The 22,067-nt window shown below is 42.8% G+C and overlaps 1 protein-coding gene across 1 annotated transcript in view; it reads left to right on the top strand.

Moving 5' to 3' along the window:
• ZZEF1 (zinc finger ZZ-type and EF-hand domain containing 1) overlaps positions 1–22,067 on the top strand; it is a gene marked incomplete at its 5' end in the record, with an annotated part of 53,934 nt that overhangs the window by 736 nt on the left and 31,131 nt on the right. The window contains 19 exons of the mRNA XM_084272850.1: positions 4,321–4,465; positions 5,564–5,758; positions 6,616–6,787; positions 7,856–8,055; positions 9,083–9,293; positions 10,636–10,752; positions 10,978–11,156; positions 12,026–12,124; positions 12,785–12,876; positions 14,324–14,472; positions 15,343–15,454; positions 16,688–16,903; positions 17,802–17,902; positions 18,245–18,414; positions 19,198–19,331; positions 19,629–19,699; positions 20,143–20,257; positions 20,813–20,972; positions 21,874–21,995. Of these exons, the coding sequence (XP_084128976.1) occupies positions 4,321–4,465; positions 5,564–5,758; positions 6,616–6,787; positions 7,856–8,055; positions 9,083–9,293; positions 10,636–10,752; positions 10,978–11,156; positions 12,026–12,124; positions 12,785–12,876; positions 14,324–14,472; positions 15,343–15,454; positions 16,688–16,903; positions 17,802–17,902; positions 18,245–18,414; positions 19,198–19,331; positions 19,629–19,699; positions 20,143–20,257; positions 20,813–20,972; positions 21,874–21,995 (2,760 nt within the window). The remainder of the gene's footprint in view (positions 1–4,320; positions 4,466–5,563; positions 5,759–6,615; positions 6,788–7,855; positions 8,056–9,082; positions 9,294–10,635; positions 10,753–10,977; positions 11,157–12,025; positions 12,125–12,784; positions 12,877–14,323; positions 14,473–15,342; positions 15,455–16,687; positions 16,904–17,801; positions 17,903–18,244; positions 18,415–19,197; positions 19,332–19,628; positions 19,700–20,142; positions 20,258–20,812; positions 20,973–21,873; positions 21,996–22,067) is intronic.

Below are 22,067 nucleotides of genomic sequence, written 5' to 3'. Positions count from 1 at the left end.
GGGTGCGGGGACCCCGGTCACCCCGTCCCAGGAGCTGCAGCCCGGCCGGGGGGAGGGTTGTGAAAGGGGCTGGCGACACACGGGTACCTCCATCCTGTCTGCGTTCTTTTTGCTCATGTATATGCCTGTTTGCCGTGCCCGTGCTCAGCAGCCGCTCGTGAGCCGCTGCTGGCAGCGCAGGTGGGGGTACCACAGGTAGGAAACTCTGTGTGAGCGGTTCCTCCGAGGTGTTTCTTGATGGTGGCAGCAAGTCTGAGCTTACCAGGCTTTTTTTTTGTTGATGCTTTTCAAAATCAGCAGTAAAATTGCCAAGTATCTCACTGAGGTCCCGTTATGTATTGTAAAGTAGGAGTTTGTAACTTTTAAGTGGTGTAACAGTTCCCCCTCTGCAGGCAGAGGGCTTTAAGGGGAGGTTTTAAGGGTGGGAGAGAGTTGTTTTTGCTTCTGCTGTGGGATGGGATATGGAGAACTGAACATCTAGAAAGTTGAAGCTGTAGCTTTAGCAAGCACTTGAAACACAGTTCCCTGCTGGGAGCGTCACAGTCTGTTGAGAAAGTGGCTGTGTCTGGCTTGCCTGCTACATGCAGTTCCTGAGTGTCACAAGTGACTTCCTCCTGCCTTTCCATTGCTCCTGAGTAGTAGAATAACTCTGTAGACTGTTAAATCACATGTACACTCCTTGAAATATTAACAAAGCTGTGGGAAGCTGGGAAGAGATTAGTCTTGCTGAGCCAGTAGGTGTAGAACTGTTGCTGTAAGTAGCTTGCTAAAATGCTGCCTCCTCTTCCAGTTCCTTTACTCAAGCCAGTGAAGAACACTTCTTCATTTGTAACAACTAAGAGTGAAATCAGTACATTGGGGCCCTTTCTGTTGATACACACGTCACAGCTTTGCAGGCTGCAGGAATATTTTGAGGGTTGCCTGCATTGCACGTCCTCTGCATGAGGAATATCAGGTTTAGGGTTCCCCCCTCACTTTTGGGAGCGGGGGAAAAACTTGTCAAAGGATTTGTGGTGGAATGGATGTGTTGTCACATCTGTCCTGTGACATTGAGGTGTTGGGAGCTGTGTGGAAAACCTGGATGCTGTTGGTTCTGTGGCTGGCACTAGCCCATAGTATTTTAGATGTCCAGGATGGGTTTTGCACTGATGAGAAGTCAGTTTGTGGGTGGCAGGTCAGTAGGTTCCACTTGCTAATTTTACAAAATCCTGAGTGACACAGACTTCAGCTTTGATTTGCCATTAAATTATCCCGTTCTGAGTCTGGGGCTCATGAGCCACGTACTTGGAAAGCTTTATGGACAAAGTGAACCTCTGTTTAAACACAAAATCCACTTCCTAGATAAACTGAACCTCTGAATCCTATTTTTGTTCAGTAGTGCTTCAGCAGCTGGCATGTAGCATACCCAGCTTTCTCTTGAGCTGTTAATGCTGCAAAGGATGAAATACAGACTTTCCCTACCTCACAGTTGAGCTGTCCAACTCCTGAGCGGACTCTGAGACATGGGGGTGATGTATCTGTGGACTGTGTCTTGTAGCAAGCCCCTCAGCCATCACCTAGATGTTTCTTTCCTGCTTCTCCATGTTCAGGGTTGGTCTGGGTAGGGAGTGTGCAGGCTGGATGCTTTTATGAGGGAGCAGAATGCAGTTGGGTTGTGGTAAACCTGCTCCTGGGTTTGTGCCTTATCCTGGTCATGAACACAGCTCGGGGCAGCTTGTCTGAGCAGTGGCAGTTGTGGAGGTTGTGTGTCAGAGTTTAAGTTCTACTGAACAGTCAAAAACTCAGTGTAGAGTTCTAGGGTCAGTGCAACCTCCTGAGATCATAGTTTAGAAATCAAACTTCCAAGTGCTGCTTTAGGATGCCAAGAAAAGCATACCTGTGGCACTCCCCTTCCATGGGAGTGTCAGGGGTTAAAGTAGCCAGCAGAAGATCTAGCCTTGTTGTCATGTGGCTGGTTTGTTTTCACTAGTTGCTTTAGAAAACTTGTTCACTTCACCATGTAATAACTGCATTTAATGGCAGGAAGGGTGAAACTGTGCAATGAGCTGTTTGGGTAACTGAGTTTAAAATCAGTTCCCTTTGCGTTGTTGTCCCCAAGCAGAAGTCTTGCATTTGGCTTGGCTACCGACCTCCTGCCTGCATCACCCATCTCTGGGGGCTGTGGTACCTTCTGGGTGCCCAGCACTGGTTCTCTTTGAGGCTCAGGATGGTTTCTGTTAGCATGGGTTCAGCTCTACCTTTATCAGGAGTTTATAAAGCTGCTGAGCTAAAGTTCAGCTCTGCCTCGGGGAGGTGTGGCTGGAGCTTCAGCTGGCTGAGATATGGCACTTCCACTCTGCTGTCTTCGGAGGACTTTGCGCTCATTTAGGCAGTGTAATGATGTCATGATTAATTGGCAGGTTATTTTGATCTAGTAATTGCAGCTTGCTTCTCTCTAGAATAGTACTTTTAATGGCATATCAAGTGTAATAGCAAGCCAGGAGCTTTGAGCACTGGCTTCCTCCTGAGCAGCAGTGATCTCTTGCCTCTCAGACACGTGTGAGATGGTCTGTTCTTACGGGCTGTGTTCCCTTGGCTACATGTCTGAACATGAAACACCAGGTTCAGGGCTGGGAGACTGAAGTATTACTTGTAGAGAAATACCTTTTGTAAGTGCATTCCCAATTCATGTGAAAAAAGGAAGGAATTCTGCATTTCTTTTGAAGGTACATTCTGATTATTTTTTTTAATCAATTAAACAGAAGTTTGTTTCAAAACTGAAGATGATTGTGACAGTATAGTTAGGTTTGGGGGGATTTTAATAGTGTGTCCCTGGATCATGAGGTCTCTGAAGTGGCTAGTTAAAGACATTCACTTTTATGAGCTTGGTCCTGGTTTATAGGCTTAGCTGAATAAAATTACCTTGTGCTTTTGTTAGTACAAAGCTGTGAAGTACATGGCTCTGTGAGTTACTTTCCACACGTGTCCACACAACTTTTTCTAATAAAAAATTATATTAAGGTCAAAAATAATCTAGCTGGCCATGCTTCACAGAATCACAAGGATGGAAAAGACCTTTAAGATCATCAAGTCCAACCGTTCCTGTCCTGTGCTAAACCATCTCCCTGAGCACCTCATCTCCCCTCTGTTAAACACACCCAGGGAAGGTGACTCAGCCCCTCCCTGGGCAGCCTGTTCCAGGCCCTGACAACTCTGCCAGGGAAGAACTTTTCCCTCCCATCTGCTCTGACCCTGCCCTGGGGCAACTTGAGGCCGTTGCCCCTTGTCCCATCTCCTGTCCCCTGGCTGAAGAGACCATCACCCACCTCTCTGCACCCTCCTGGCAGGGCAGGGGAGGTGGGGAGAAGGGCTCCCCTCAGCCTCCTCTTCTCCAGGCTGAACACCCCCAGCTCCCTCAGCTGCTCCTCAGAGGATTTGCCCTCCAGCCCCTTCCCCAGCCTGGTTGCCCTTCTCTGGACTCACCCCAGGACCTCAATGTCCTTCTGATGCTGAGGAGCCCAGAACTGGACCCAGCACTGGAGGTGCAGCCTCACCAATGCCCAGTACAGGGGCACAATCCCCTCCTCAGACCTACTGGCCACAATGTGCCTGACACAAGCCAGGATGCCATTGGCCTTCCTGGCCACTTAGTCACACTGCTGACTCATATTCAGTCAGCAGTCAACCAACACCCCCAGGTCCTTCTCCAGCCAGTCTCCCCCAAGCCTGTAGTGCTGTGTGGGGTTGTTGTGTCCCATGTGCAGGACTCTATGCTTGGCCTTGTGAAACTGTCTCCATTGTTCTCATGGCCAGCCATGCTACACCTGTATCTCGTGTAGGGGACAGCATGTGAAAGGAGCTACACACATGACAAGTGTTCTGGTTCCAAGGGCACTTCTGTAAATAAATATTTCAGACCTGAAGGGGTTTGGATGGATGCAGCAGTAGTGAGTCATGGCTGGCATGGACTTTAGAACCAACTCACCCTTTAGTGGAAGAGCTTTTCCATGCTCTCTTGTGACCCTGTTCTTCATAGCCCCAGATGTGGGTGGATGTGTACTGCAGATTCACTCATGTAGGGGGTTAGGTTTCCACCTAAGAGTAGCTACCATCAGTTTTTATGGGAAGGCAGTGCACATGCCTTCAAACTTCCTAAAGACTGCAGTTTTCCAGCCAGGCTGTTTCCTGCTGTCACAAATTCAGTGCTACAGAAAACAGATTCTTTTGGTTTTTATTTAGCGGTATTAGAATGTTCCCTGCTACAACTTCTATGAAATACCTTGAAATTCTGCTTGAAGGAAATACACTGCAATAAATGTTCTTCTTTTTGTTCCTTTTCAGGCCTTTGCACAGTTTGATGCAGAAGGAGATGGCACCGTCGACGTGGAGAATATGCTGGATGCTCTCAAGAATTCTAGTGGAGCTAATCTTCAAGGGGAGCTCAGCCATGTCATCAGGCAGCTGCAAGCTTGTTCGTTAGTTCCAGGTATGAGAAGAGAGTCACAACACTAATGGTTTCCCAAGTGCTCCCCTATAGGAGGAGTGCTGATTCAATGAAGTGTTTTAATAGTGATTGTCCTGGTCTTCTCAAAGCCACAGTCCAAGTCATTCCTGCTTCTCTAGTATCAAACAAGCAAAGTTGTTGGAAACTAAAAATCTTCCATAATTACATCCAGAAGAGGTACTTCCATAAATAACCCAACATTTTCTTCTCAGTGTGACTTGGGAGCTTGTTTTCCTCATTTGGTTTATCACACTGAGAGAAAACAGTCCCTTGCAGAATTTCAGTGAGTGCCTAATGTGGTCTTGTACTTGGTCACTGGAGGAAGCAATCCTCCACTGGGTCTGTCTCAGGCAGTGAGTCAGGTATTGTGGTGGTGTTATCTTGTTGTTTAGCATTTGGAATCCTGCTAAAACATCATTCATGTTTTACAGTGAGTAGCTTGGCAAGTGTCAGCTTCCAGAACTTGATTTCTGGCATAAGTATCAGTTACTGGCTTTGCTGCTAAGCTTTGGAGGATAAGTGGCTAAGGGGGATTTGCCTTAGAGGATCAGACAAGAAGTGTGAGAACTGGCTGATAGGTAAGTCAGAGGAGATTACTTATGGGTAGTATTCTGTGCATCTACGTGTGCTGTGGCTCAGAGTACCACTGTTGGGAGCTGAAATTTCTTATCAAGTTGGTGGAAAGCATTAGGCACCTCCTTGGGAATACCTGCAGTGCCGAAGCGAGATGCTTAGTGTAGCTGGAGGTGAGTGATGGGAGTCATCAGCTCGTTAGCCATGTGGCATGTCTCACTGAGATACCCAGAGCCAGAGTTTGGAACCTTTGGAAGAGCAAAATAAACCTCAGAACTAAGATTTTTGGTAATTCCTCTGGAGATCTTCAGGTATTCCAAGTAACTGGGAAAACTATTTGGCTGCACCTCTTGCAGCCCTGTGAAGGTTGTGAACTTGAGCTACTTGGGCTGTAGTTCCAATACTCATTCCTGTGCTCAGCTTGGAATTGCCTAGCAGTAAGAGGTGCAGTGATGACTTGGCCCAGTCAGATACTGCAACAGAGACTGACATCGTGTCTCTTTCCAGGTTTTATTGATATATTTTCCGAATCGAAAGAGCGCCTGGGTCTCCACGCCTCAATGATACTGAGGTTCCTGCACAGGAATCGGATTTCCAGTACTGCCATCCCTTACCCAGTGCTGGAGTACTTCAACAACACCTGTACCATGCGCTCTTCCGTGCTGAAGGATTCTCTAGACCGTCTCCTCCTAAAAGAGAGAGGTATGGCATGTCTATATATTCTTTTCCCAGGATGGTAGTGTAACCACAGCTTGAAAATAAAACACAAACCTTTATCTCCTGTTCAAGACTAAACAGACATGACTCTTTAGGAAGTTGATCTGCATGTTTATAAGTTTTTCCAGGCATGTAAATTGATTTCCTAATTGCCTGGCAACCCCAGTAATGCACCGGGATGTTTTTCATCTTTCTCCTGACCTCTTTCAGAGTAATAATTACTGATTTGCAGTATTCACTGCTCAGTTGCTGGGAACATAATTTCCACGTGAAGGTGGATGTTGTCTGAAGTAGAATGATCAGTATTAAAAATAATGTGTTATTTTGGAGTGGAGGTAGTGAATCTTCTGTATCTCAGATGGGACTCTCCTGGTGGTCTTTCTAGGGGGAGGGCTCCTTTTCTTCACAGTTTGACTGGATATTTTGAGGTCTCTGCACTTCTGTTGAAACAGATTGAGTTGCTTGGGGAAACAGTCTGCTTTGTCCCCTCTAGGCCTAGAGTAGCTGAATTGAGGAGTTTTGGGTTTTTTTCTTCCTCTTGTCATTTGTTTGTATTTTGGCATAATAATAGTCATGCACTGATGAGGCCAGTAATGAAAGGGGGAGATAAAGGCAACTGAACTCCAGACAAAGCAGCTGGTTTCGTACTGCAAGTGGTACACTGAGAGTATTGTGATTTCATCTGAAATGGGGCTTTGCTGTCTTCTACCTTCTGGCAGAAACACTTCTTCAGGAGCTGTCTGCTGTGCCAAGAAGATACTTTGAGAGATAGTTATTACAAAGGTATAACAATTCTCCAAACAAGCAAAAGAACATTACAAGTTGATTTCTCTTCTTTGCAGAATACCCTGGTGACTTGAATGGCAATCAGGAGTCAGACAGACTGAAGCCTGTCACCAAGTGCTACACTCACATAGAAACCTCCTCTAATTCTGCTGATATTGACAAGATGACAAATGGAGAAACCACGTCCTTCTGGCAGTCGGATGGGAGTGCTCGCTCACACTGGATACGGTGAGCAGCCCAGCAGCAGGCTGAAGTTGGTCTGTAGCTTTTACAGTCATAGAGTCCCAGACTGGTCTGGGTTGGAAGGGACCCCAAGGATCACAGAGCTCCAACCCCCTGCCACAGGCAGGGACACCAACCTCCAGGCCTGGAGCTACACAAGGTTGCCCAGGGCCCCATCCAACCTGGCCTTGAACACCCCCAGGGATGGGGCACCCACCCCCCCTCTGGGCAGCCTGTTCCAGCCTCTCACCTCTCTTTCTGTAAAAAAACTTCCCCCTAATACCCAGTCTAACCCTTCCTTCCTTGAGCTTCACTCCACCCCCCTTGTCCTGCCATTATCTACCCTTTTATAAAGTTGATTCCCCTCCTGTGTCTCTGCTCCCTTCAGGGACTGGGAGGCTGCAATGAGGTCCCCCCACAGCCTTCTCTTCTCCAGGCTGAACCAGCCCAGCTTTCCCAGCCTCTTTTTGTAGGGGAGCTGCTCCAGCCCTCTAATCATCTTTGTGGCCACCTTCATGGTCAGTGGGGTGCAATTAAAAAAACAGTGGAATTAATGAGTGACCTGTGACTATAGTTGAAAGCAGAGGTCATTAGCTTCAAGACCTAATCACCACATAGAAGTATTAACCTGTAAAACAGGTGCATCTTCCATGCTGATGCATGCTGTAGTTCTGTAGCCAAGCTTTCCCAAGTGAAGTGGCAGCTGCAGTGGTTAGTACCTGGGTAGAAGCACTCTGCCAGAGTCTAGGAAGTCACTGCTTGGTGAAACAGAAGTGTTCAGTGGTTTTTTCAGTAGTAGATCTAAGAATGTGTACTTAAACTCATTCTGATCATTACTGACACTTTCCTGAGCAATGAGTTCCCAGCTGAAATGCGAACAACAGAGACTTGCAGAGTCCCTCTCTGAGGTGACTGCCTGAAGTCGATTACAAAACGTGGGACAGGGTTGAAGCACTAGCTGATTTCCAGTGGATCTATTTGTGTTTGTGGAAGGGGAAACTGAGTGAAACCTAGCTGGAACTGAAGTGCTGGACTTCTCTTTGTAAGAACTGTTTTCTTTTCTCTGCTTTGCAGTTTAAAGATGAAACCAGATGTTGTTTTGAGACATCTCTCCATTGCGGTGGCAGCCAGTGACCAGAGTTACATGCCCCAGCAAGTGACGGTGGCAGTGGGGAGGAATGCCAGCAGCCTTCTGGAGATCAGAGATGTTCACATCCCAAGCAACATCACTGGCTATGTAACACTGCTGGAAAATGCCAACATCAGTCAGATATGTGAGTCAAACCAAGACACCATTGGTGTGTTGTGCTATTGCTTTTTGGAAGGTGGAAGGTTGGGATAGACCATAGAACAATGTGTTAAATTTTAATCATTACAGCAGAAACTTTTAACCTCCTCCTTGGGTCATAGAAATTGTTTAATTATGATTTCTAGCCCATTGGAGTCTGAGTCTTTCTCATGGCATCTAACTTGGGCTAAAGGTTGAAGAGCTGGAATGACTGAAGATGCAGTTTTAGCCTTTCAGTTTGAGGGCACTGGGTGATCAGAAAGCATCTTTGCTTGCAGAGTGGAAGCATATGTTGGGTAATAGTACTGAGCAAAAAATCTGAGCAACTTTTTTGTGATAGCAAACTCCTGAAGTTGGTCAGATGATTTTTTGAAAAGCAGGTTTTATGCTAAGGGTTATTTTTAAGTCTGGGAGGTCTGTGGGTGCTATATTGGAATCAGCTGGGGGAAAGCTGCTCCTCCTGAAGATGGTTTTCTGCAGCTTGAGAAATTTTGTCCCTTCAGGTCACATAGGTGCTTTTCACTAAGCCAGGCTCTTGCTGCCACAGATGTGAGCAGCAGGGATGGTGTTCCTCAGAAGTAACTAGGGCACTGTTAGCTATGCAAAATGGTAAAGAACTTAGGGGGATATTTTTATCTAACTTAAAAATGTGCTTTTAGGCTTTACTCTTTTTCCATATCTTTTCTGCTACCACTCTCAAGATACTTCTTACATATGCAGGTAAAAATATACTGGTGAAATATTCTGTATTTTCTTCTTTGTTGGTCTTTTAGTACTTTTCTCCTAATTTCTATCCATGTAATGGATCCCAGGCTAAATTTTCCAAATGATACGGCGTGCAGTGAAGAAACATGTATAGTTGTCTATACGTGGGAGAACTGCTACATATCTGCTGCTATTTTTCTGAGAGCTTTTGCAAGGATTATTTTTTTCAAATATCTGGATTTTTCTAGATCTAATCCAGCAGAAGAAATGGGGGAGGAAAAAGAAAAACCTGTTTTCTGTTTTGACAGATGTACAGATAAACATCAAGCGTTGCCTTAGTGACGGATGTGACACTAGAATCCACGGACTCAGGGCTGTTGGTTATCAAAGAGTTAAGAAGGTGGGCGTCTCTGTGTGTGATGCTTCAGCTATCTGGTACTGGTCTCTGCTGACCTCTCTTGTAACAGCTTCCATGGAAACAAACCCTGCATTCGTTCACACCATCTTACAGAACACTCAGTAAGTACCAAACTTCCCTGGGCTCTGGGGTTTTTAATTTCTCTTTTTGTTAAATACTTCTGTGGTAGTAACCTGATCCAACTTGTGTAACTAGTTTCCACTCCCTCCTTTAAAGTGTTTAAACATCTTTTTAGCTGCCATGCTGTTTAAATTCTGTTATTTCTCTTTTATCCATTTGCACATACCAGAACAAGTGTAACTTTCCTACCTGTTGTATGTACTCTAGTTGTTAAGCTGTGACTGAAGGGTCCCTGAAAAACATGGCTTTTACTTATCCTTTGACTTGCAATAATGTCAAAAAAGTAAAATTAATTCATTTTCATCATTAATTTTATTGATTATAAATATTGGACACCTTCCACTTAAGACTGGTTCCTAGCTTAGCTTAATTTTCAGCCAACTTCTGCTTGTGTAAGGCTTTGCCATGCATCACATGGGTCGTGTAGATGCTGTGTCTGTACAGGTGTCTGTTTGGGGTGATGGGCTGTTTTCTGGGGGACTTTCCCTTGTTTCAGTGCCAAATGCTTCTGCTTGATGACATGAAGGATTGGAATCCTAATAATGTTGGTACACACCCATGTCTCAGCTCTTAGAGCTTAGTATGATGCCACCGTGCTTAATAGCACTGCTGTTGTTAGGCTAAGAAATACTCTGGGCTGAAGTCCATTAAGCCTTCTAATTTGTATCATCTGTGAAACATCTTTAAGGTTTACATAACTGTATACATGTTGGTGTCCAAGGAAGGTTTGTAATTCCAAGCTTTACTGAAGCTGTTGTGTACTGTTTTGCTACAGTTCGGATGGTTTTTTGAAATAAAATGTGACTACTCAGCTAATAAAGCCTAAACAAGTGGTAGTGGGGAAATCTTGCCTAAAAATTATACACTTTCAGGAATTAGAAATTCAGTGTTTGGGATTATAAAGTGAAAGCTCAAACTTTAGTATTGGATAGAATGACTTTGACACCACTTAACCTCCAAAGTGGGAATTCTTATTACGTTATCTTAGGAAATCTGTAATTGTTCTAAAAGAATTTAACAGCCAATTTCACCCTTATTAATGGGCTCTTGCTCAATTCTAAAACTATTCAGAATGGACACTAAGCTATTTCCAGTGCTCTCCAAGATTTAATTCAAACCCCCTTGATTTCTTTGTCTCATTAAATCTGAGATAATGAGACTGAGATTCAGGATTACCTAATCCTAATGTGCCACACCTAGAACACAATATTGGTTTTATCTTTTGAACAGGTTTTCTGCATCTATTTCTGAATCTATTTGCAGAGGCCTACTCATAAAAACCATGAAGGCTCAAATTTTTCTGATGTTTTGCTCTTTTTCTAGGAAAGCACTGCAACACATGCCACCTCTCTCCCTAACACCCGGCTCTACAGACTTTTCAAGCTTCTTGTCTCCAAATGTTTTGGAAGAAGTCGATAGCTTCCTTATAAGAATAACAAGGTGAGATGGTGGTGATGTATTCTCATGTAGTGCAGAATGGTTTAGAAGACTTTGTATAGCAAATGGATCTTAGTTGTACTCACCTGCTGTTTTTTAGTATCTTGAAAAATTCCAAGACATTAAGAAACAGGCACCTTTGAGGAGTTTTTGACTTTAACAAAAATCATTTGCTGAGTTTGATGTTTATACTGTTCTTTGTGTTTGGTTTTTTTTTTCCCTCCCCAGTTGTTGTACTACTCCAGAGGTTGAACTTACACTCTTGGCCTTTGCCTTAGCCAGGGGGAGTGTTGCTAAAGTGATAAATTCTCTTTGTACGATCACTGATCATCTGGACACTCCATACAAGGCTTCCTCCCTTATCACTTCTATGGCAACAGTCAGACAGAACCTGCTGTACAAATACGGTAAATGAGTAATTGTTGTGTCCTTTAATATATAGACTTGAGACAGTAGGCAGCTTTGAGTTGTTTCACTTGTTCTGCTGGGGTTTAAAATTATATTAGACTTTGAAATCAATACTGCCCTGGAAGTTGGTGATTAGATCAGCTTTTCTGTGGTCTAAGAATTAAACCAAGTAGCATCACCTTAAAGGAGAAAATGTGACCTTTGGGCCCCTATATCAGGATGTTGATAGTGTTTGTGTGTATAAAAGCAAATTACATCAAGTATTTTTATGCTTCCAGTAATACACTTGTATGTATGCTTAGCCTCAGTAACCAATCTCTTTTGCAAGATGTGCACAGACTGAAGATGTCATTAATATATAATGTCATTAGCATCTAGTGACAGTCCTTTTCTTTTCATGTTTATAAATTATTCTGAGTGTGGCACAAGCATAGAGCCACAAAGAATTTTTTCCCTTTGCCTTTCAGTATGGTTTTTGTCAGGACTCCTTGGCTTATGCCAATGAGTTCATTAATTATTTTATAATTATGGTGTCAGTATTTAGTTTCAAATGTTTTCAAAATTCCTGTGTATTTTCCCAGCAGAATAGCTGCTGCCTTGTGCAAGACACGAGTGGGATTTCATGTTTTGTGGATTCCAGAGTATGCAAACAGTTGGTGGAACACTAGTTATGGTTTTCATTGTCCTTCTGTCTGTATCTATACCTTTAGGTTAATGTGTCTCTCATACTCCAGTTTCTTTCCCACTTTTTTTTGTCTAACAAGGGTAAAAATCTCATGGTGGGGTTTTCATTTGTTTTCAGTGTGAAGAACTTAAACCAGGCTTTCCATTGTCTGTGGCTGATAAACCTGTTGTTTCTCTTCCCTAGGAAACCCACTGCGACTAACTTTGCAGGCGTGTGATGTGAAGGGGAAAGAAGATAAATCGGGGCCTGAAAACCTCCTCGCAGAGCCGTGGACTGGGGATGGTAAGAAACTGGGCTTAAAATCCAGACTATTCAACCAGGCACCAAGGCTCTTAATAGGGTCACAGTGCCTGTAGCGTATGGACCTGGTACTACTCCAGAGTTTTATGGTATGGAAGACTTTGATTGAAACCAAACCAGCATTAAAACTCTACTTTACGAGGTGACTTTCTCCAGAGCCAGCTCGTTGTCAAACAAACAAAAGATTGGAGTTTGGGGAGAAATATTTATGTTCTGTGTGGAAGTGAGCAATAAGCTGTCATAAAGAAAATTAAGAGTGTATTTTATGGGCTGAAGTCAGGAAGCATTCACTGCTAGTTTCCCAAATACCGATGGCAACAGAGCCACAGGCCAGAGGGGTATTGGGGAGTTACTAGTACTCTTCAGCAGGGAAAACCCTCTTAAAATAGCTTCAGAAATTGCATTCCCTGGAGGGACACTGGCTGGACACATCTGTATGTCCTCTCTGGGACCATGTAACAATGCAACAATATTTTTTCTTCACTTGTTTCTCTTATTTGGACACACTTTCTAATGACTGTCTCACTATAAAAGCATCATGCTTCTGTTTCACCCCCTCTAGTCCACAGTCTTAATAGTCTCTTGCAAACAGCTTGCAGTAGCAGCCCTTCCAGCCTCATTCCATTCCCACTCCTGCTTTAGGTTTTCTTACTGAAACTGGGAAGACCAGAGCAAGTATCATTCTTTCTGCTGGAACTGAATCTTCATTTCAAGTGACACAAGTCAGAATAAAGGTATGTAGTTCCTCTGTGCTTTTCAAGTAGAAGGCTTGGGGTTTTTCCCAAATGGTAGAGTTGTGAGATTATAGGGTGGGTTTTTTTGGCTTGGGTTTTTTTCTTTCTGAGAACTGGAAGTTTGGATTAGTCATGTCATAGTCTTGAGGTTTTACTTAAATTTAAGTCACAGTTAGTATAGTGGTGACTATCCCAACCTGTAAATTTATCCTGGGCTCCATCAGCAGAGGGGTGGCAGCAGGGACAGGGAGGGGATTGTCCCTCTCTGCTCTGTCCTCATGAGGGCCCAGCTGGAGTTTTGTGTCCAGAGCTGGGGCCCAACACAAGAAAGATGTGGGACTGTTGGAGAGGGGTCAGAGGAGCCACGGAGATGCTCAGAGGGTTGGAGCAGCTCCCCTACAGAGAGAGGCTGGGGGAGCTGGGCTTGTTCAGACTGGAGAAGAGAAGGCTGTGGGGGGACCTCATTGCAGCCTCCCAGTCCCTGAAGGGAGCAGAGGAACAGGAGGGGAATCAGCTTGTTAAAGGGCAGAGACTGGAAGGACAAGGGGGAATGGGTTGAAGCTAAAGGAAGGAAGGGTTAGATTGGATATTAGGGGGAAGTTCTTTGCAGAGAGAGTGGTGAGGGCCTGGAACAGGCTGCCCAGAGAGGGGGTGGATGCCCCATCCCTGGGGGTATTCAAGGGCAGGTTGGATGTGGCCCTGTGAAACTTTGTGTAGCTCCAGGCCTGGAGGTTGGTGTTTCTGCCTGTGGCAGGGGGTTGGAGCTCTGTGACCCTTGGGGTCCCTTCCAACCCAGACCAGGCTGTGATTCTATGATTATTTAGTAGGTACTGTAGGTGGTAGAGGGACAGCTGGACTAGGTGATCTTGGCAGCCTTTTCCAACCTTAGTGATGTAGGATCTTTCAAATGCTTTTAAGGAATTTTAGTGATTTTTGTCTGGATTAAAAGTGAGTTCTTGTGATTAAATGTTACAGCCAGGTCAAAACTTTGGTGACATTTCTGCAGTCAAATGTATTCAAGCAAACTGTAGTTTAATTCCTGCTTATTTCAGTGTCAGAGAGTCAATGGATGAACTCCCAACACGTAAATTCTAACTGGAGCTCCAGAGGCAGCTGAGCTCTTTGCAGTGTAGTGACACTGGGTTGTGGAACTTCAGTTCTGTTGATTTCTTAAAAATAAAAAAAGTATACAAAATTAGAATGATTATGTGGAGTTCTAGTTCATGTTAGGGAGCTAGTGGGATGATAAATGCAGCAAACAGCAACTGTGTCCATGCTCTTGGTTCAGTGGATTAAAGTTTTCATAACACTTGTTGAAATGTGTTTCACTTCTCTGTCCCATCCAGAGATTGGGATTGTCAGTAATTAGTTGCTTTTGAATTTGGGAAAGCAACACCTTCTTTTATGGTCAACTTTTTCATACATGGCTCTGGATTTGTTCTTTTAGGTCCGAAGAGGTGCCATTGGGGCTCAGTGTGGACTGGTCTTTGCTTATAATAGTCCCTCAGAAAAGTTCCATGCAGAGGAACACTTCAAAAGATTTGAAAGCTATGACAAGTGGAAGCTGCAGGAATTCAAACAATTTTTAAAAAACAGGTATTGTTGGAATTTGTTTTGTAATTAACACATGGAAAATGAATGTTATGTGAGATGTTTTTGCAATGCCATTTGAACTACTGAGGATTATTCCAAATGACTCAAATATGCATCACTTAATTGTTACTTGTTTGATTTTAATAAGCCTCAGTGTGTTGTGCTTGAGGAAATATGTGTATCACTGTTGTCTTCAGCCTCTTGGTTTAAAGCTCTGTTTAAAAAAGGATACAACCAACTTTCTACTTGAGGTGATGATTGCTGATAACAGAAACAATTTGTAGGAAGATCATATGTTAATTAGCCTTTATTAAATTACTTTCTCAAAACTGCTGCTTGGGAGTGAGGGGAGGTGAAGGACCACGACTAAAGGACATCTTTTCATTTCCTTACCTTGTGTGTGACAGAGTTTGGCTGTGTGAAAGGATTTGTTGTCTCTCTCATGAGCTGTAATATGCAAATCAGGTATTTAATAGAATCATAGAATAGACTTAGACTAGTTAGGGGTGGAAGGGACCTCTAAAGATCATCAAGTCCCAACCCTCCTGGCCATGGGCAGGTGCACCTCTCACTAGACCAGACTGCTAGACACATTGTCAGCTCAGGTCAAACTTTTCCTCCACCATCACCCCCAAGCCCTTCTCTGCAGGGCTGCTCTCTCTCACTTCATCTCCCAGCCTGTATTGACCCAACCAAGGTGCAGGACCTTGCACTTATCCTTGTTGAAGCTCATGAGGTTCACATGGGCCCACTTCTCCAGCTTGTCCAGGTCCCTCTGGATGACATCTGGATGATTTTAGTAGGAGACCATCAGCTTTTGAAGTTGCTTTAAACTCTTTCTTTACAAAGCTTGTGACATTCTTCTCTACACAGAAACAGTTCTTCGAGTGATGACTTGGGAGATGATGATCCTATTGGCTGGTTTGAAGTGGAAGAAGAATGGGATGAAGTTGATGTCAAAATGCAGCAATGCAGAATTTCCCAGGTAAGAAACAATGACAATCCATTGTTCCAGTCAGAGTGAGTAGAGGCTGGTGTCTGTGGTATTGCCAGCTGACATACCCAGAACAATTTTGTTTGTGTGTGCCAGAATTTTCCCAGTTACAGGTAAAAGTCAGTGGGTTTCTAGTAAGTGGAAGACTTTTTTTTCTTCTTTTGAGTTTTATTCTTTTTCTGTGTATGTACACAGATAGATAGCTATAGTGATATGGTGCTTCAGGATAGAATTTGAAGCAAAATGACCTGGTAATGCTCAGACTACTGGTTTTGTCACAAAGAAGTATTTCTAGAAAGCATCATATGAGCTCTGTGATCCTTGGGGTCCCTTCCAACCCAGACCGGTCTATGATTGTTGCTGTATTCTAGTATTTAGATAAATTGACTACTGCATAGTTATAGCACTTTTTCAGAGCCAGGTGCTTCAACCCCCTTTTTGAGGGACAGCAATTTACTAAGCAGTTGCATGGGTCAGGTTGATTTCCTTGAGGAATGTGGGACTTCTCTGTTTTGGGAGAGGCAGAACATGGGGTTTCCTTTATAGTGCTTAAGTAGGCAACACTGCTTTTCAGACCCTGCGTTTATCTTGTTTCTGGAATCAGCTGTTGTGTAGTTCCCCAGCCCTTTTATGTGCTTTGGGAATTAACAGAAGTGGTGGTACAGTTACAACTCAACTGGGAGATTTTGTAAAAGCGCTGCTGCTCGCTGAGCTGCTCTGCTGCTGTTGGTAACCCCTAGTCCCTTAGTGTGCAGTTACTTGGTACATTTGGGTGGCAGAACTTGCTGTACTCCTCAGCTCTGTGTTTTCTACTTCACTCTGGACAGGTTGTATAAGTGTATGTTTTTAATGCTACATGTTGGTCCTCTGCTTACTTTTAAATGCAGTGAATAGTTTTGGTTTTAACCTGCAAAAAAAGCTGTAACTACAGAACTGTAACTATAGAACAGAATCTGCAGGGTGAATGAGGCTGGTAATGAATTAACAAACTTAACAGATGCTTGCAGAGCTCACAGAACCATCACTGTGACTTTTTTGGGCATGGGGACAGTTCAAGCTTTGCCTGAATCTCAGACTATGGACATCAAATTTGAGTGGGGTTGACAGAGAATAAGGCTTCCCCGCTCCTGCAGTCTCTTCACATACGTACATTTGTGTCTTTTAAAAGCCAAATCTGTGCTAACTTCTAAAACAAAACCCTGTGATGTGTTTGTGTCTTTGTAGTACTTGATGATAAAGTTCTTGTGCACAAGACAAGACACGGCCGAGCGTCTGGGAGTCCAAGGGCTGCATGTGCTCGGCTATCTGCGGCCCATGCGGGACGAGCCCAACAGGAGCATGAACTGTTTGCAGTGCAGGAAAACCAGTGATGACACTGTTTGTGGCATGACTCTTCTCCTCAAGACACTTCACTTCATCCAGCAGTTGGCACAGGACCTGGTACTTTTCCAGCTTGGTTCTTTTTAAACGTCTATTTGGAATGCTAAAAGCAGTGAGGCTATGCTAACAGTAATGGTGAAGGGGTAGAGAAGTCCTGCTACTAGTGCTAGTAACTGCTAATACCACACTGTGCAGGAAAACACTGGTTTCTGAAAAAAACCAGCATTCAGCATGTGTTTACTGAAGTTGATGAGAAATGTGCTCACTTTGGGTCTGGAAGAGAGTTTGGAACTGTTTTTCAGCATCATGTTACAATGTTGGGTGAAGTACTTGCGCCAGAAGGATGCTCTACTGTCTGTTAGGTAATGGAGCTGTTTCTGAAGCAAGCACAGGGAAAGTGCTTGAAGAGATAGCTGGAAAAGTTGTATAGATTAAATCATATTCTTTTTTAATCTGAAATAACTCTGTAAACATCCTGTTTGAGATGTGTGCAGTTCTGAGATACAGCTGGTGTGGGCTGATACGTGTCAGCATGTTGTCCTGATATTCTGAGGATACATGTCAAAACCATGTGTTGTTCACAGAGTATCTGTGCCTTTTCAGCTTTAGTTCTGAGGCATGGCAGTCTCTTTCTTTTTGGCCATCACATACCTTCAGTCAAATTGGATCAAGAGGCAGAGGTTGTAAAGTTGCTTCAAGATGTCTAGTCCTCTGTATCTGTCTTCCACTGCCAAAGAGGAGAGCGAGTCTGTAGTGGCTCTGTGAGGGGAAATTTCAGCATAAGCTGTCACATTGAGGCACTGGAATATCCATGAAAGAACCTATATTGGAATTCTTGTCAGCAGCAAATTGTCAGGAAACTGGGCTGCTTTAAGCTCAGTGCTCAGGGATTTACTTTTCAGCAGTGTATTCTGTATAGGGCTGACTTTCCAATCCTGCATTTCTTTGCCTTTTTAAGGTTCAACAGAAGGAGAGTGGATTAAAATACAAGTCATTTTTAGATTTCACAGGCCTTGATTTGCAGCTGTTCTGGAATTTTTACAATAAACTTCACCAAAAGTAAGTCACTTCTTTACTGTGTGATGAAGCACTAATCTCTCTGTGTGTGTATAAATGAAGTATGATTAGTTTAGTTACAGCAGTTTCTTCTTCCTAAACTACATCATCTACACAAATAACATTGTCTTAACGCTGTCATAAATGTTTTTAACTATAAAGTTATGTAGAAGCTTGAGATGTAGATGAATTTAGCTGGTAGCTATACATTTTTGCTTATGTGCTGTCTACTCAGTGTTTTTTATCTGAGACTTGACTTTAGTAGCATTAGCTGTTTGGTGCAAAAGAACTGCTTTTCTAGCTTCTGCTTCTCTGTGTTTTGTGACTTTTTCTTTTTTTTTACAGCCCAAGGGAAGAATGCATCTTGGCTCAAACACTGCTACTGCAGCTTCTTCAGAGCTGCTTCTCTGTGCTTGTTTGCAACAATAAAACTGCTAAACCTCAAGAAACTTCTCAGAGCAAAACATCTGGCCACACAGAAGCAGCGGAAGAGCTTTATAGACACTTGTGTGAAGGTGATTTATAATGAGTATATTATCTCTTTTCTCTGTTCTGGTTTATAAGTGTGTTATGATAGTTACAATTTGGGGAAAGATATTTAATCCTGGAGGCCAAGTCAGTTACTGTTCCTTTGTTTCTCTTTCAGGTCAGTGTGTTGTAATTCGTCTGTCACAGTGAAACTTCCCTTGACCCTGTGAACTGGTTTTGTAGGCTTCCCTACAACATGTGGTCTGGAAACACCTGCTATAAAAAAAACCTTTTAGAACCTGTCACCTGCTTGAACAGCAGGGAATGTCATTCTGTAACATTACTGGGGTTTGTTTATTTCTGATACTTGATATAAATGTCAATGGTCTTAGAAGGAGCCTGTAAGGTGTATAGAACCACAGGGAAGATTCTGGAGCCAGTGAGGAGAATGGGAATTGGATGTTGGATTTAATTGGAAGGAGTGTGGTACCCTCTTTATTAAAGTATAACTTTTCTGTTACCTAACCATCTCCTGGAATGCAATATAAACCAGTATGTTTTGAATCTGTCACATCTTAGAAACTTTATTAGCTTTGGTTTTGAAGTCTTAATTTCCTAGAATTAATTTACTCAATTAATACATATGTTCTTAGAAAAAATCTTTCTTGCTGGAAGTCAGAGAGTTTCTCCTCATTTTCTATATGTAGGGAATGGGATTGCAGGGGCTTGAAGTTGTGTAAAATGACAGGTTTAAGTTAGCTATGCCTCTAACATGTTAGGTGGAGTATTAATTTGAACTTTTAATTTTGTTTCCTTTTTTCTGTGAGCAGTGGTGGATATGGGGGACAGTAACTTGATGCCAATGAAAATGCTGAAAGAGGAAGTTAAGAACACCTTACTCACTGGAGCAGCAGTCTTTTTCCCAGATAGACAGACCAGGAGACACCAGCTCTTCACCATGATGGTAAACCACTAAATGAGAAATTGATTGTTTAGTACCTGCTTTCTTTATGCAGAAAAGAGGACAGATCTGAGCTCTTGCTGTCAAATAGTGTATACTTTGCCCAAATAAAGTAAAAACTTTTTTCTTTCCCTCTTTTTACCCTCCCCCTTTTCTCTCTCTGCAGCTAACCCCAAGAAGAAGGAGCTAACCCTGCCTTTCTTACCAAAAATGAGTAGTAGAGAGCAGAAATTAAAGTTCTTTCTCATAGAGGAGGAAAACAGAACATATCATAAAAATAAATCTTTTTCCTTTTTCTAGAAAAACATCACAGAGCAAGAACATAAGCAATCTGTACATCTTGCCTTCAGATCCTTGTGTACCCACTTCAGGTAAGGGGCCCTGAAATGTAATGGGAAATAAATGTGTGATACCCTTTGTCTGTTAATAAGTTCATATTTAATCCTTTTATGAAATGTTATTCCCTCAGAAAATAATTCTCCAAATAATCAACTGATTTTACCTATTATGAAGGAGAATACTACTACCAAACATGTTTGTTAACTGCAGAGCTATATAAAAAAAAGTCTAAGGCTGGTGCTGAAATCACAGTATATTGCTCTTAGGTTTCTCCTAGGCTGACTTCCAATTTAAGTGATTGATTGTCCATGGTGATGTTGGTATTGAGTTAATCAGTCTGGAGTCCTTGGAACCCAAACTTTAGATTTTCACAGTAATACAGAAGGATCTCTACAGATTTGTCATGAGGATAACTAAATCAGTGTTTTTGGAACAGTGCTATTTCTTGGTTAGCAAAGATCTTCTTACTTCGTAGCGATCAAGATCCAGGTGGACTCTTGTTATTACCAGAGAAAGGAGTGTCGGCTGATTTGGACATCAGTGAAGTGCTGTCAGTCATGGATACTCTTCTGCTAGTGGCAGCAAGAGAGGTAACTACCTCTGCACTCTTCCTGCTCCCTTGCTGTGACTTCTCTGTGCATTCAAACACAAGCTGTGTGCCCAGGAATTGTCTCTCCTGTCCTTCTGGATAAAGCTATTAATGGCTATTCAAGTCTGTAGAGTTAGGTTTTCAAATCAATTGAAGTATTTTCCTTTAAGTATTAACATCTCATAGTAGTAGAGTAAGTAATGTGTAAAGTAAGGTATAATTCTGTAGTGTTTACAAGACTGTATGGCACCCTGTCAACACAGGACACAGAAGTAATCATCCCATATTGAGAAGTTAGAATCAGTGGCTCTACAGGAGGTGTAAGTGGAGGAGGGTCACTTACATGTGCAGAAAAAAATGTGCTGATGTAGCAATTCCTGGTTAAAATTGTAATTTATCAAAGCAAAATTGTTGCCTCATGGTGTTATGTGCTGCTTGTCAGTTCATCTTTTTTGTGGGGTGGGTGGGATGATGATGCCCATTACAGTTTAGTACCTGTTGTGTGTCATTCTACAGCAGCAGAGGGTATCCTTTTGTTACATTCTCTGTTTTTCAGTGTGAAATGATGATGCTGGATGTCACACAGCAAGAGAGCGGCATGGTCTTGTCGTCATTATTCTGGTCTGTTCAAGGTAGCCTCCTGTCATGGTGCTACCTGCAGCTTAAGGGTAGTGATAATTCAGCCAAGGACCTCGCTGTAGAAATACTTAAAAACTGTAAGTGCTGGGATTGAATATGGAATTAAGTCTGGTGTAGTACAGGAGCTGAAAATGGGATTTTTTTTAATTGCAGTGTAACACAGGTTCACCAGTGGTTGCCTTGGGGTACTTGTAACTGTCAGTAGCATTGCTAATTTCTCTAGGAAGGAGTTTTTAGGCATGTTCAGCAACTAAGACTTTCAGCCATACTGATAACTTTGTTGGGAGAATTTGGGGTCAAATACTGAGAAAACCCAAAACAACCAATCTAGACAACAAACAGTTACCAACTTTCTTGAACTCTTTGGTTTCCTTACATGGCCCTTATTTTGGTAAGCCTCTCTGTGGTGATAGGTATTTTCTTAGATGTTTGTGATAGGAAGAAAGAAGGAATTTAGGAAGCTGAAGGGGTTTTGCTACGGTGGTTGGTTGGGTATTTTTAATGCAGCAGCTCAGTATTGAGTAGCTAATTGGGCCAGATATTTAATGAATATATATATATTTATTTAAAATTAGTTCATATTTATGTTATTTGTGTAGAAATAAGTTTGTTGTGTTCCTGTCTTATATTTAACTAGCTAAAAATTCCCAGCCTCATTTGTTCCTTGAGCTGCATTTCTTAGTTGTGATGGGAGCCTGCTGGATACTGATTGTTGGAACAGTCTTGGGGTGTTTGGTTAAATTACTCATCACTCATATTTTTAAAAAAGTATATTGTTGATAAGCATGACTTGTTTCCACAATAGTAATGTCACAGAAATCTTCTCAGAGCTGTTCTCACTCTTGAGTGTCACTGCCTTGGGGCAGCAGATGCCTTTCCTGCTGCCTTATGCACATCACCACGCGCTTAAGTGTTTGATAAAGCAGGTTGTGGTAGCAAATCCTTGAGGTGGTTATTAAGGATTTTTTTTCTCTTTAGATGTGGGCCAGTTCCTGTCAAATATCAGAACGATTTTGCAGTCACTTTTATCTCAATATAGTGGCAAAACAATAGTAGAAAAAATAAGTAACTCTGTCTTTGCTATGGCAACTCGTCAGCTGGTAAGTGACTGTTGGGGCTTTGTACTATTGCCGGGTGGCATGGCTGTGGTGACGTGCTGCTTCATGGCACCT

The sequence above is a fragment of the Gallinula chloropus genome (assembly GCF_964237585.1).
Source record: "Gallinula chloropus genome assembly, chromosome: 19".
NCBI classification, from domain to species: Eukaryota; Metazoa; Chordata; class Aves; order Gruiformes; family Rallidae; genus Gallinula; species Gallinula chloropus.
This window is presented reverse-complemented; position numbering and strand designations above follow the sequence as displayed.